Source organism: Abramis brama (genome assembly GCF_963993115.1).
Source record: "Abramis brama genome assembly, chromosome: 2".
NCBI classification, from domain to species: Eukaryota; Metazoa; Chordata; class Actinopteri; order Cypriniformes; family Leuciscidae; genus Abramis; species Abramis brama.
The window spans coordinates 65,544,261-65,559,535 of record NC_139964.1 but is presented as its reverse complement, the minus strand read 5'-3'; the positions used below and the strand labels follow the sequence as shown (position 1 = coordinate 65,559,535).

At 38.1% G+C, this 15,275-nt stretch overlaps 1 protein-coding gene across 2 annotated transcripts in view; it reads left to right on the top strand.

Annotated features, from left to right (window-relative positions):
- Positions 1–15,275, top strand: part of rap2ab (RAP2A, member of RAS oncogene family b) — a 29,026-nt gene that overhangs the window by 2,057 nt on the left and 11,694 nt on the right. The window contains exon 2 of one of the 2 annotated variants that reach the window (XM_084097717.1): positions 12,195–15,151. The exons of the other annotated variant lie outside the window; for it this stretch is intronic. Within the exon in view, the coding sequence (XP_083953843.1) occupies positions 12,195–12,432 (238 nt within the window). The 3' untranslated portion in view covers positions 12,433–15,151. Of the gene's footprint in view, positions 1–12,194; positions 15,152–15,275 lie in introns of those variants that run through there. 2 annotated transcript variants of the gene reach the window in all.

Genomic DNA, 15,275 nt, shown 5'->3' with positions numbered 1-15,275 from the left:
AGTACCATGGTATTAGCGTCTTATACCATCATTTTACCAGGGCACTGTCACAGTACTTTGTTTGTAAGTGTTATATAAATGTAGTAATCATTCTGAATCATGTTACACACTGTATTAAAGAACCCTAATTTTACCATGGTACTGATGAGTCTGTAAAGCCGGTAGTTTGTCTTCTCTGAGCGAGGTGAACTTTCCAAGGTTTTCCCAGTGTGTGTGTGTGTGTGTGTGTGTGTGGAATAATATGACGCTGTCTTTAATAATAAGTCCAACGGGAGGCAGCGTCTGTTATAATCTTTCCGTAGTTTAACCTCAGGCCTAGAAACAGATGCTGTATTGTTTGTTTTTTTCCACATTGACTCTTAAAAAAGGTTTGAACACACACTGCTTTCATAAACAGGACCTACAGAACAATTATAAAGCGAGCGTGAGGTAAAGCACAAAGAGACAAAAGATTCATCACTGAAGCTGCAAAACCTGAAAGGCCTGAATTATCCTGTCAGAACCTTGAGTGAGAAAAGCTTTTAAAAAGCTCTTATTTATGCACTTTATGTCTTCTGCCATTTTCTGTCTATTCAGATGTGTGTGGTTGATCGTGACAAATACAGTAACTGTTGCATTTTAATAGCAAAAGCACCCTTAAATATTGCCTGATGGTGTCATTATGAACAATAGTGGAGAGTTTAGTGGCTGTGGCCACTTTACCACAGTAATCAAGTCATGACATCAATGCACATTTCCCTGATAATATATCATATATAAAGAATTATTTATTCATTTTTATTTTTTTGCATGCACAATTTTGCCATATTTACATGCAGCAACTTGACATTTTCAATGCAGAACATCCTGAAAGTCTTTTATAACTTGCGCTTGGACTGATTTGGTGCGGAATAGTTTATAAAGCATGAAGCATAGCCCATATTTAGTTATTTTTGTGCATGTTGGGGTTCAGCAATTGTAGCAACTGTGCATTTATGCATCTTACTTGCTAAATAAACAAATAAATGCATTATTAAATAAATGAATTGTAGTGCTGAGCGATGAGATATGACACTTGCACAACTCTGTGAAATCACTTTAAGTAAAAATGCATTAGATAAATACATAAATCGGCTCTGAGGGAAGGTTGAAGTTCATGTTGAGATTCCCGCCATTAAGCACATTATAGTTTTTTGCAGCTTTATCTCTCGCATTATGAATTGAATTGGCACGGTTTTATGCCAGAACCTGCAGAAAGATATGTGAAGCTCTGGCACAGGTTGTTAATCTGCAGACACATGCTGAGACGGCTGATGATAACTACAGTAACGCTGGTGAGATTTGCACACTCACCACAATATAAATGAGATTGTGTGCCGGTGGAAGCCAAAGAAACATCACGACTGCATTAGCGCGCACTAACCCGAAGACTTGCTGGACTTTTGGCAGCGAGACCCTGGGAAGAGGAAATGTGGGCGGACCCGTCGCTCTTCTGCTTTCCGTCTAATGTGAAACACTCTTCAGTGAATTTAGATTAAAAAACACATCCATGTATTCAATTAAGCTACAGCAGGTGTTTAAACACACGGCCCACACACAATCTGTGCGCTGCTTCACAGAATCTGCCATACTAAAAATGTGTGCAATTCTGTGAAAGCATTTACATGTTGTAAAATGTGTTATGCTAATGGATAATCTAAAAGCATTATTGAATTAATGGGTAAATGTGTTAGACATTCAGACTCCCTTCAGACAGAACTTATATAACATTTATTATATTAATTGTGTGTGCTTTGAAAGAAGTCTCCTGTTCACCGAGACTACATTTTCTTTAATCAAAAATACAGTAAAAATAGTGAAATATTATTACAACTTAAAATAACTGTTTCTATGTGAATATACAGTAAAGTGTAATTTATATCCTGTGATCAAAGCTGAATTTTCAGCATCAGTCTTCGTTCAGTGTCACATGATCCTTCAGAAATCATTCTAATATGATGATTTGATGCTCGAGAAACATTATCAATGTTGAAAACTTCATATATTGGGGGAAACTGTGATATATTTTCATTTTTCAAGATTATTTGATGAATAGAAAGTTCAAATTAGCAACATTCATTCTTTTGTAACATTATAACATTGTAACATTGGTTTATGATTTCCTATAGTCATTACAACTTCTGGTTATATCTGATTGCATTTAGGCGTTTTTAATGCAACAGCGCGTCTAATGCCAGCTTTGTAAAGTAAATGTTGTGATCGTGGATTGGATGATGGTGTAACTGTGTCCCACGAGACCTTCCTCCTTGGAAGATGAGATTGTGTTCCTGAGGGAAACCTGCTGTTTGAGCCCATAGACATTGACATTTCCCACCCATCTGAAATCAGGAGTGTTTTTGCTATTCTCCTAGCTCTGAAACACATGGAAAAGTGTGTCCTGGAGAGAGTGTGTAGGGAACGGGAAGGCCGCTGAAGATGATGATTGCTTTTTAACCTGCTCCAATTTACTGTTCGCTCCACTGCACCGCTGCGACCGCGAGCAAAGCTGCGGCGTATTAACATGAACTCATCTGTCTTCATTTGTGTTTCACTCTGAAGAGAAGATTTCCTCTATTTCTCTACACCGAAGGTGATTATGTATGTTGTACGACTTTAAAATTGGTTTGGCTACTTTTCTTCCTTTTACTTGCACTGTGACCTTTTACTTGATGTATAGCGCTTGTATTTTCACATCAGTTCAGGCACTTTATACTATTTAAATACGACCTATTATGCACTTTATCAAAGTCTTGATGTTGTTTCAGGCTCTACTAGAACATGTTTTCCTGCTTGAATGTTGATTATCTTCCTCATATTCTCCATTGTTGCGGCTCCTCTCTTCCCAGTCTGTCAGTAACGCTCTGTTTACTGTCTCTATGAAGCCCCTCCTTCTGAAAAGCACACTGTGCTCTGATTGGTCGGCTGGAGCGCTGTCGTGATTGGTCGAGCGCTTCGAGTGTGTTTGGGAAATGTCCCGCCCCTTACCATAACCGCCAGTTTAACACACTACTAACTACCGTAAAACTTCAAATAATAGCCCGGGCTTTTATTTTCCCAAATCACCGAACTGCACCGGCTTGTATTTGAGACAGACGTCTATATGAGACAGGCCTTTAATTTAGTGTTGAGACTTCACCCTGTGCTGCAATATACATTTAGTTTTACATTAATTTACAGAAATCAGCTGGTTGAATGAAAATTGCTGATGTTATCGGATTTCCAGGTGATATTCTCAATTCATTCAGTTAACGGACGCTCTGAGGTAAAGTGAATTCAGACTGCAGACTAAGCAACGATTGTATTTAATTGTACAGTACAATCATAACATAGTACAGACATGATCTTAATTCCATAATGTCCTTAAACATAACAATATTGCTGGCCATAAACTGACAAAGTGCGCGTCCGGTGTGCGTTACCTCGAGTTGTCATTGACGCGACGCGGCGCTAACTCTCTCTGCCTGCCTTGCTTGCGCTAACAGCTCCCGCCCAGATGCGCAGGGCTCTCTTGCGTGCACAATCTGCACCATAGAACTGGCTTAAACAGACGATCTGACGGGTTTTAGAAAATTAGATACAACCCGAAACTAAAAAACAGACCAGGCCTCTATTTGAGACCGGCCTTTATTTATCCAAACCTGTAGCCACACCAGGCGTGTAAAAGAGACAGGCGTCTATTTGGGACTCGGCTATTATTTGAAGTTTTACGGTAACTCAACCAGGCCCCGCCCCTTTATTCTGCGTATGAATTATTTAAATGAGGAATATTGTGACGTGTTCGTTCCCGGCAGAAACTCAAGACTACAATGGAGGCGTTTCAGGGAGTTCAGAAACAGTGACACTGATATAGAGAATAACTCCTGCTGGAGGGACTTTAGAACTTTGTAGAGCTTTTTCATGCTCAAACAAGAAGCGGATCTTTTTTCAGCAGTGTAAATCTTTATTAACCAAAACTCAAAACCCTCAGAACTGAACTGACAAAGAACAGACCAAAACTTAAAGACCAGACTTAAATAGACCAAACAAACCAATCAATGAAACAATCCACAGGTGAAACTGATAATCAATCGATGAATAACCAAGGTATCTAACTGAAACACAGGAAACTGAACCAAACACATGTGAAACAGGAAACAGAACTAAACATGTGAAACAGGAAACAGAACTAAACACATGTGAAACAGGAAACGGAACTAAACATGTGAAACAGGAAACAGAACTAAACACATGTGAAACAGGAAACGGAACTAAACACATGTGAAACAGGAAACGGAACTAAACACATGTGAAACAGGAAACGGAACTAAACACATGTGAAACAGGAAACGGAACTAAACACATGAAACAGGAAACGTAACTAAACACACGTTAAACAGGAAACGGAACTAAACACACGTGAAACAGGAAACGGAACTAAACACACGTGAAACAGGAAACGGAACTAAACACATGAAACAGGAAACAGAACTAAACATGTGAAACAGGAAACGGAACTAAACACATGAAACAGGAAACAGAACTAAACACATGAAACAGGAAACGGAACTAAACACATGTGAAACACAGGAAACAGAACTAAACATGTGAAACAGGAAACAGAACTAAACACACGTTAAACAGGAAACGGAACTAAACACATGAAACAGGAAATGGAACTAAACACGCGTTAAACAGGAAACGGAACTAAACACACGTTAAACAGGAAACGGAACTAAACACACGTTAAACAGGAAACGGAACTAAACACACGTGAAACAGGAAACGGAACTAAACACAGGAAACGGAACTAAACACACGTGAAACACCAGAAACAGAACAAAATGATTTTCATAACTTTATTCTTAATCTTTGATGTTGTTTAATCCTTTTTTTATGTTCTATTCTCTTCTAGCAGTTTAGTTTCTGAACATTGTGTCTCGTTCAGTCAGTTTGGACTTTACTCAGCCTTTAATTTCTGACAGACATCTTTATTTTGGGATCTTTGAAAAAAAAAAAAAAAAAAACGTTCCCCTTTTTGTTTTCATTAACAACTAGGTTCCTTTGTTTTGCTCTGAATCAGCGTGTGGCCTGACCAGCATTTCTGGCCAAAAGCATCCCAGCATGCATTGCTTCCAGCAGGGTCTCTGGAGACATCACATCTGTTTTTGTGTTTCTAAGCGCCGGGGGTCGAACCGTTACTGGGCAACTGCGCCGGCGAGGACTTCAATGCGTTGGACAGAGCAATGCAGCCGTCACTTTCTGACAGACGGACAGTGAAATCAAGTGTTTTAAATCCCTCAGTGCCATCATTCACACTCGAAACAGTTCCTCTCTATAAATTGCATTAGGCACTTTTATTTTTTATTTTTACTTGACTTGCTTAATTCCTGTAGCGAATCATGCTAAAGCAACACTAATAAACTGTAGCCATTTCCATCATTAAAGTGCATGGTTAAATCTATTTGATGCATTGCATTATTTGATTGTAAATTACCCCAGTGTGGTTCAGTCTAATGCGTGTGCCGTGACGCGTGGTTTCAGGCAATAAGCAATGCATGCGCGCAGTAGCATGAAAGAATAATTAGCTATTGAGCCGCTGTCAGATACTAAACTATTAAATGCACCTTGTCATCTGCATGTGCAGCTCATGGATTCATCATAATCTCTGCGGTCAGTCTCTAAGAGCCGACGCTCATGCTTCGATGATCCTCTAATAGATGTTTGGGTCATGAAAGGCTCGCGCTTCGTTAAACTCCAGGGTAATTACATTCACTTAACTAGTGCTTCTGTGTTTGTTATCTTGTCACTGTATTAAATTATTTTAATCACTTAGACATTAAGATGATAATGCATGGCATGACATTGTGGAAAATGTCGCCAAGCAGCATTAGGAAACTGAACAACAACAACAACAACAACAGTTTGCTTAAAAAAAAAATATATATATATATATATATATATATATATATATAATTTATTTATTTATTTAATTATTTATAAATTATAAAATTAAAATGTTATATTTATTAGGCCTGTCAAATCGATTAATCGCGATTAATCACATCTATATATACAGACAAGCACACGCACACTCACACACATATATATAAATATAATAATATATATACACATACTGTATATACACAAACTTTTGTTAGATGCGATTAATCGCAATTAATCGATTTGACAGCACAAATATATATAAAAAAATCATTTATATATATATATAATATTCTTAATTTAATTACATAGTTTTTATTCATTTTAATCATTTTAAATTAATTTGATATGTATTTAATTTTTATATATATATTTTACTATATATATATATATATATATATATATATATATATATATATATACAGTGAGGAAAATAAGTATTTGAACACCCTGATATTTTGCAAGTTCTCCCACTTGGAAATCATGGAGGGGTCTGAAATTGTCATCATAGGTGCATGTCCACTGTGAGAGACATAATCTAAAAAAAAAAATCCAGAAATCACAATATGTGATTTTTTAACTATTTATTTGTATGATACAGCTGCAAATAAGTATTTGAACACCTGTCTATCAGCTAGAATTCTGACCCTCAAAGACCTGTTAGTCTGCCTTTAAAATGTCCACCTCCACTACATTTATTATCCTAAATTAGATGCACCTGTTTGAGGTCGTTAGCTGCATAAAGACACCTGTCCACCCCATACAATCAGTAAGAATCCAACTACTAACATGGCCAAGACCAAAGAGCTGTCCAAAGACACTAGAGACAAAATTGTACACCTCCACAAGGCTGGAAAGGGCTACGGGGAAATTGCCAAGCAGCTTGGTGAAAAAAGGTCCACTGCTGGAGCAATCATTAGAAAATGGAAGAAGCTAAACATGACTGTCAATCTCCCTCAGACTGGGGCTCCATGCAAGATCTCACCTCGTGGGGTCTCAATGATCCTAAGAAAGGTGAGAAATCAGCCCAGAACTACACGGGAGGAGCTGGTCAATGACCTGAAAAGAGCTGGGACCACCGTTTCCAAGGTTACTGTTGGTAATACACTAAGACGTCATGGTTTGAAATCATGCATGGCACGGAAGGTTCTCCTGCTTAAACCAGCACATGTCAAGGCCCGTCTTAAGTTTGCCAATGACCATTTGGATGATCCAGAGGAGTCATGGGAGAAAGTCATGTGGTCAGATGAGACCAAAATAGAACTTTTTGGTCATAATTCCACTAAACGTGTTTGGAGGAAGAAGAATGATGAGTACCACCCCAAGAACACCATCCCTACTGTGAAGCATGGGGGTGGTAGCATCATGCTTTGGGGGTGTTTTTCTGCACATGGGACAGGGCGACTGCACTGTATTAAGGAGAGGATGACCGGGGCCATGTATTGCGAGATTTTGGGGAACAACCTCCTTCCCTCAGTTAGAGCATTGAAGATGGGTCGAGGCTGGGTCTTCCAACATGACAATGACCCGAAGCACACAGCCAGGATAACCAAGGAGTGGCTCTGTAAGAAGCATATCAAGGTTATGGTGTGGCCTAGCCAGTCTCCAGACCTAAACCCAATAGAGAATCTTTGGAGGGAGCTCAAACTCCGTGTTTCTCAGCTGATCTAGAGAAGATCTGTGTGGAGGAGTGGGCCAAAATCCCTCCTGCAGTGTGTGCAAACCTGGTGAAAAACTACAGGAAACGTTTGACCTCTGTAATTGCAAACAAAGGCTACTGTACCAAATATTAACATTGATTTTCTCAGGTGTTCAAATACTTATTTGCAGCTGTATCATACAAATAAATAGTTAAAAAATGATACATTGTGATTTCTGGATTTTTTTATTTTAGATTATGTCTCTCACAGTGGACATGCACCTACGATGACAATTTCAGACCCCTCCATGATTTCTAAGTGGGAGAACTTGCAAAATAGCAGGGTGTTCAAATACTTATTTTCCTCACTGTATATATATATATATATATATATATATATATATATATATATATATATATATATATTTTTTTTTTTTTTTTTTTTTTTTATTATTATTTTTTTTTATGGAAAATCTCAAATTATTTTAATATTAGGAAATCATTTTGAATAAATAATTAAAATTAATTAAAATCAATATTATGTATGTATATTATAATAATTGTGTGTGTGTGTGTGTATATATATATATATATATATATATATATATATATATATATATATATATATATATATATATATATATAGACATTTAAAAACAACAGTTACATATTTGTTTTTTAATAACTATGATAATTATAATTAAAATCATGCAGGAATCTTTCTTAGAGCGCTTATGAAACTAAACGCAGACATTAGATGTGTGAGTCGTGCTAAAGCTGAGACTGATGGGATATTTGTTTTGAGGAAAGTAGTTCACTTTGCTGAACGTGTCGCTTCATAAACTGGCTGAATATGTATTTCTCTCTCCACCAGCTTTATTGCTATTCTTCATCAGCAGTGCTTAAAATGTGTACAAACTGAATGTACAGCATTCAAAATAACAGTTAATTTCCATCATAATTCGTTCAATGACAAGCTTTCAACTTAAAAGTCTGGGTTTCCCGCATGGTGAACACCATCACACACACGAGCTGAAGCAGCATATGTTCATGAATATGACACAATCTCTCCCAGACCTGCTCAAACGTGCATCTAACTCAGACTCAGACTTCAGACGTCCCTTGTGTCAGTCAGGCTATAAATAGCGTTTCTCCTTTTCGCCACCAATAGATGACATTTCATCTGTGCCTCTTACCTCCCACTCACCGTTCACACTCTCGCTCCACAACGTCCCGCTAGTGTGTCGAGGAACATTAGCTGAGGCTGGTGGAATGCTAGATGTGATAACATGATGTGAATGATGTGAATGATGCTCGTTGCCGTTGCAGAACGAGACGTGATTGTCTGGTGCTTCATAAATAATGCCGAACAGTGTCAATCAAACACCAGCGAGCTCCTGAAGCCCTGCTGTCACCACTGAACTCCTGCTCCTGTTAAACATCACTGTTGGCATTCACTACTGACAGAATCACAGTATTTACAGTGCAATCAGAGTATTAACATAGTGCAATCAATGCACAGCAAATAATGCATATATATATATGTTTTTTGAAAGAACTCTTCTGCTCACCAAGGCTGTGTTTATTTGATAAAAGAAATACAGTAAAAATTGTGAAATATTTTTACAATTTCGATTAACTGCTTTCTATTTGAATATATTTTGAAATGTAATTTATATCCTGTGATCAAAGCTGAATTTTCAGCATCATTACTCCAGTCTTCAGTGTCACATGATCCTTCAGAAATCACTCTAATATGATTTGCTGCATATCTGATTATTATCAATGTTGAAAACAGTTGTGCTGCTTCATATTTTAATAGAAACTGTGATACATTTTACATTTTCAGGATTCTTTGACGAATAGAAAGTTTATTTGAAATATCTTTTACAACATTGACAAATGTCTTTAATATGATCAATTTTTGAGCGTCAGTACGGCCAATATTTCGTCCTCTGTCGATATACTTAAAGGGATACTTCACCGATTAGCATTAAGCTTTGTGTCAGTAGAAACCCGGTAGTATTTTGGAGTGACTGTGCTTCCCTCCCTCATGTCCCCCTGAGACGAGAGATTTCTGTATTGTGTGTCTGGAAAAAAAACTCAGATGACGCAAAAATCGTCATTTATCGTCATCAGAGGCTTTTCTGTCCAGAGGCGAGAGACTCCAGCCAGTAGGAGGAGCTCGTCCCGCATGTCTTCAACCCGCCCATAGGGGGATCTCACGATAAAACGCCGTCTTTTCAGTTTCGAGTCGACTAGTAGCCTAGCTGTATCATTTCTCCCGATACTGCCCTCTGTAACCGGTAGGCGTGGCTTGGGCCTTGTAGGACAGCGAAGCAAGTGCATTCTGGGAGTTGTTGTCTTTCATCCTCATGAGCCAAAAATACATTTTCTGGCTTTTCTCAGTCTAGAAAGCACCAACTTCTAAAATAATTTCACATATCTACCACATAAATGACCCAATTTAAATACAAATTCATCTTTCCAGCGATGAAATATCCCTTTAATACTTGATAAATATGCTTGGTCTGAAGATGGTCATGATCCTGATTGCTGGAAAAGAGCAGTGATGATCTGAGATCTTCACTCTTCATCACTCTCTACAGTCACTATGATCTTCCTTTATTTAGAGCTGATATGAAACGCATACTCCTCCGCTCTCTGTGTTAAACACTGGGAGTGTGTTTCATGACTCAACAGCCCTGGACACACACTTCTCTAAAGACACTCGCTTTTCAGCTGCAGGATCTGACAGATCAATAGCTCTGACTCAGAGTCTGTGGAGGGAATGATTCAGAGTCAGTCCAGGATCAGCGACACACACACACACACACACACACACTCTTGTACATCTATCTTTATGAGGACATTCATTGACACAATGCAATCTCTAGCCGCTTACCCTAACCTTACCCATCACAACTAAGTGCCTAACCCGACCCCTGACCCTAAACCGACCCTTAACCTCATTATAACCTTATCCCTAAAACCAAGTCTTGACCCTCAAACAGGCCTTTAAAAGCTCTCAGAAAGTGAGGACCGGCCAAAATGTCCTCACTTTACTCTCTTTGTCCTCACTCCAATGATCTAAAACTCAAACTGGTCCTCACAAAGATAGTTGTACAAGTACACACACATTGCGAAAAAGACAAATACATTTGCATCATCTTCAATGATTTTGACCTCAGGTATCGGATGTGGTTCAATAACTGGAGTGAAGTGCTCTCGTATTAACTCCCATCAATCTTGGCAAAGAAAACACATTGAACAGTTTCACCTGGAGCAAATTATTCATTAGATATTGGTGCATTTTACCAATGATGATTATTGTGGTTGAAAATATATATATATATATTTTGATTTACTATTTTTTAATAAAACCTTGTTGGAAAGTGTTATGTATTTGTTTAGGGACAATTCACAATATATATATTTATACTGTAACCGCATTAGCTTACAGCTCAATTTAAGAGCAGCCATAGTCCCTGAGTAAATATTTATTTAAAAAAAAAAAATATTAGCTGCAAGCATTAATTATGTTTACAAGTACATTAATTGCATGCACTCTGTACAGGTTGAGAAGATTTGTTTGGTCATTGTATTTCTAGTTCAATTATTATGAGTAATTCAATGTTATAACTTTAACTTTTGACCAGTAATTGTCACTCTTGGTCTAAAGATTATTTGACCCCATTTTGGTGAAGTTTGGTTCAAATCATTAGGAGAAACATGGATTGACGGAAAATAGCATCAACGGCGGGGAAAGAGTTAAAATATTTTTTTCATATTCCACTTTAATGTTTACAATAAGTCAGTCATTGGTAGTTTGACTTCCTGAAGAATGAATGAGACATTTCCAACACTGTTCTGTTTTGTCAACTGTTGACTCAACCAATGACATGAGTTTGGGGGCGGGACTATCCGTTTGCCTGACCAATGGCAGACGAGAGCAAATTGTGCAGTAGGGCTATCATAGCCTGGACATCCAGACCTAAATCTGAAAGATTAATGGTCTGGCGTCGACTAATGTAACTCGGCCAGCTCGAGGGGCGGCACCAAGCATGCATTTGAAAATCTCACTGCACGCAATTGGATAACACTATGACCAATCACAACAAGCCTCATACGCTTAGCTACCAGCGGAGCTAACTGGTAGATTAGACTCTTGCCGTATCCGGTCGGCAAAACAGCAAAAACGTCCTTCTAGCAAAGGAACGATTCGAGCGGCGTCTTCTGTTCCTCTTTTAGAGAAAAAGCCATGTCTAACTCGTTCATTGTAGCGGCCAAAGCCGTTTCAAACAACTGGTGTTCATCCATAGCCATCTTGCAATGTTTACTAATGACTTCGACGTCACAGCGCTGTCGTCATCTCGCCTCTGGCCCGCCTATATCAGATAACCCGATGTGATTGGTGCAGCTCGGATACATGGGTATATTTAATGAGCATCATTACTCGACGCCAGAGTAAACTCGCTGAGCAAATTCACCTTGTGCTCTCGCGAGAACTCTGGATTTCCAGGGTAGGGCTATCAGGGAAACCTGTTTGGAAATTGTTATTGCTCTAGTGCTGAAATGCCACATCTTTCACTCATTATCGTGTCATGTGCATTCACAGGTATGAGCGTGTGCCCGTGATCCTCGTGGGAAACAAGGTGGACCTGGACAACGAGCGTGAGGTTTCGTCGAGCGAGGGTCAAGCTCTGGCTGAGGAATGGGGCTGTCCGTTCATGGAGACATCAGCCAAGAGCAAAACCATGGTGGACGAACTGTTCTCAGAGATCGTGAGGCAGATGGACTACGCCTCTCAGCCGGATAAAGAAGACCCGTGCTGTTCCTCCTGCAATATACAATAACCCTCGCAATCAGGATCCACATGGAGATCATCGCAGAACTGGTGCATCCGTTCTCATGCACACGCCAAGGCCGTCTACACACTGGAGAACGCTGCCGATCTGTTGATTTACATGGGAACGCTGCGATGCACAGATGCAAAAGTGATGTTGCAGCGTGCAAACAAAAGTTGAGAAAATGCATCTTTAAGCAATGCTGAAAATACATCGATTTCAACAGGAATGGTGCATTGCATTGACGTAGATGAAAAAAACGTAAAGTATTGTTGGGGTGTTCGAACAAAAGTTTAGATACATAAGGGTTTGCGAAAGCTGTGCAAAAACAAAAGTAGAGAATTGTAATTTTTGGGGAATGCTGCAAATCCATTGATTTTAATTGGAATGATGCTTTGCAAAGACGTAGATAAAATACATAAGGGTTTGCGAAAGCTGTGCAAACCAACCTTGAGTAATTCTATTAGACAAAGCTTCAGATATATTGATTTCAATGGGAATGGTGCATTGCACAAAAAACACGCAAGGGTTTGCAAAAGCTGTGCAATGAAATGTCGAGAATTTTAGCTGCAAATCCATTGATTTGAATTGGAATGATGCTTTGAAATGACAAAACGCAAGGGTTTACGAAAAACATGCAAAAAAAAAATATTGAGAAATGTAACTTTTAGGCAATGCTTCATCAGATCCGTTGATTTTAATGCAGCTTTGCAAAGACATAGATGAAAAAATGCAAACCTTTTTTGCGACAATTCTGCAAATAAAAGTTGAGAAAACACACTTTTCCGCATCCGTCGAGCTCTTGGAATCTTGAGTGAGTTTGCATTTTCCCCGCGTGTGAACCCGTGTTTCCTGCAAACACAGCTTTCTTCAGTGTGTAAACGCCTTAATTATGATCAATTAATTGACAAGAAACAAACAAAAAAAAGGTCAAAGGGGTTATAAAAATGGACCATACTTGAGTCTTTCTTTTCTCCGCATGTTTTCAACACGTTCATTCAGAGTTTGACGCTGTTCGTACGAGACTCATTTCGTTTGCACATATAGAACCCGATGTCTTAAACTGCCATTACTTTAATAAGAGCCAGAATGAGCTAGTTTTGTTCTTCCAAACGGCCCACTGTCGTCGGGCGAGCGGGACGTTTCCTCCGAGGGACTATCAGACGTCCGGGTTTGAGATGTTGAGGGATCGATGTGTGTCCCGTTGCAGTTTGAGTGTTTGAGGGACATTTTCTTTGAGGAAGCCAAATAGGATCCTGAGAAGCACTTTTCTTTTGTACCGTCGTGTTCATTTTGATTTACGAAACTGCTGGGAATATTCAGCTGATTATGTTGTGGTTTTTCAGTTAGCACCTCGATATAGAATGTTGCAAATTCTGAATTATGTATTTTGTAATAATGTAGTAAAACAACCATGGGACTTGCTTTAGATTAGACTGTAAAGCTTTGAATCGGGCAGGAACAGTATTTCGTGAAACGCAATCGGCACTTTCCATGAAAAGGGTCCCGTTACTTTTTTTAAGCAATAAAGACAAACAACTAGTTGATATGTTAGATAAACAGTTATGTAACTTACAAATCAATTTTAAAGAGCCTTTAAAATGGTGATTTTGGCCTGTTGAACCTCACAGGTCTTCACTATTCAGCAATTAAAAATAATCATATTGATATTCAGTTAAATGTAATATTATTTAAAAATAGGTCACAATTTAAAATATTTTTTTCTACATTTAAAATTTATTTTACATTTAATTAAATTAATTTTAAATGTATTCTAGTTATTAAATTAAATTTAATTTAATTAAAGCAGCTCATATACTGTAATATTGAGGTGGACGGACACGATTTCAAGCTCTGTTTTGAACCCTATTTGTGGAAAGTACCCATTAATCTTGAAGCCTGTACTAGATGTGGTTGTTAATTTAATGATATTGTGGAACAGGAATAATCATAATGCAGTCAACCTCATGAATGTTGTACAGAAACACAAGGAGGAAAACAATTATAGTGGCTAACTTCATCAGTTCCTCGATTCATCTGCTTTGAGCAAATATGACAGGAATAATAATAATAATAATATAAAAATCATTTTATCATACCTTTCTCAGGAGAGTTACAGGCTACCAAATCTGTTATTAAAGTTTATGAGGATATGTTTTTTTCATTTTATTTCTGTTTATTTAATCATTAGAGTATAAGATAATAATGTTTTCTTAATCTATATTGTCGTTTGGTCTTTTTTTTTGGTATTACAGAGCAATTATTATTCAGACCATCACGTCTGTGATCCGTAAGATCATCCAGAAATGTAAAAATGTGTAAAAAAAAAAAAAAAAAAAAAATGTATTGAAAACAATTCAAGATGGTTGTGTGTAGTTTATAAAAAAGATGCCAAACTTAGAGTATGTTGATTTAGCGGTCATATGCATGGCTAAAACATCATTATTTGTGAATATTACTGCAGATGAGACTAAAAAAGCGGAGTAGATGCACACACACACACACGCACTCAACGGCCCTGGACGATCTATGGGTGAATCTGCCTTGCCATGTGAACTAAGGGTTTGCCTTTTTAACTTTCATCATTGATCTTATATTTTTTTAAGTGAACATTTACCCTCTCCCATGGTAAATGGATTGTGAATACGGTTTCATTCAACACGACAATAAAAACATCTTATTCACAGATGTGGACGCAGGTTTGAGTTTGTCTGCAAGAGCCAGTCGTCGTTTTCATGCTCTCGCTTTCATTATCTGAGAAAGCCTGTGATTTGAGCTAAAGATGCACAATATGAGTCTATATTGTGGTCAGATTTTATTCCTGAGTTTACTGACCACGTTCAAAGTCGTTC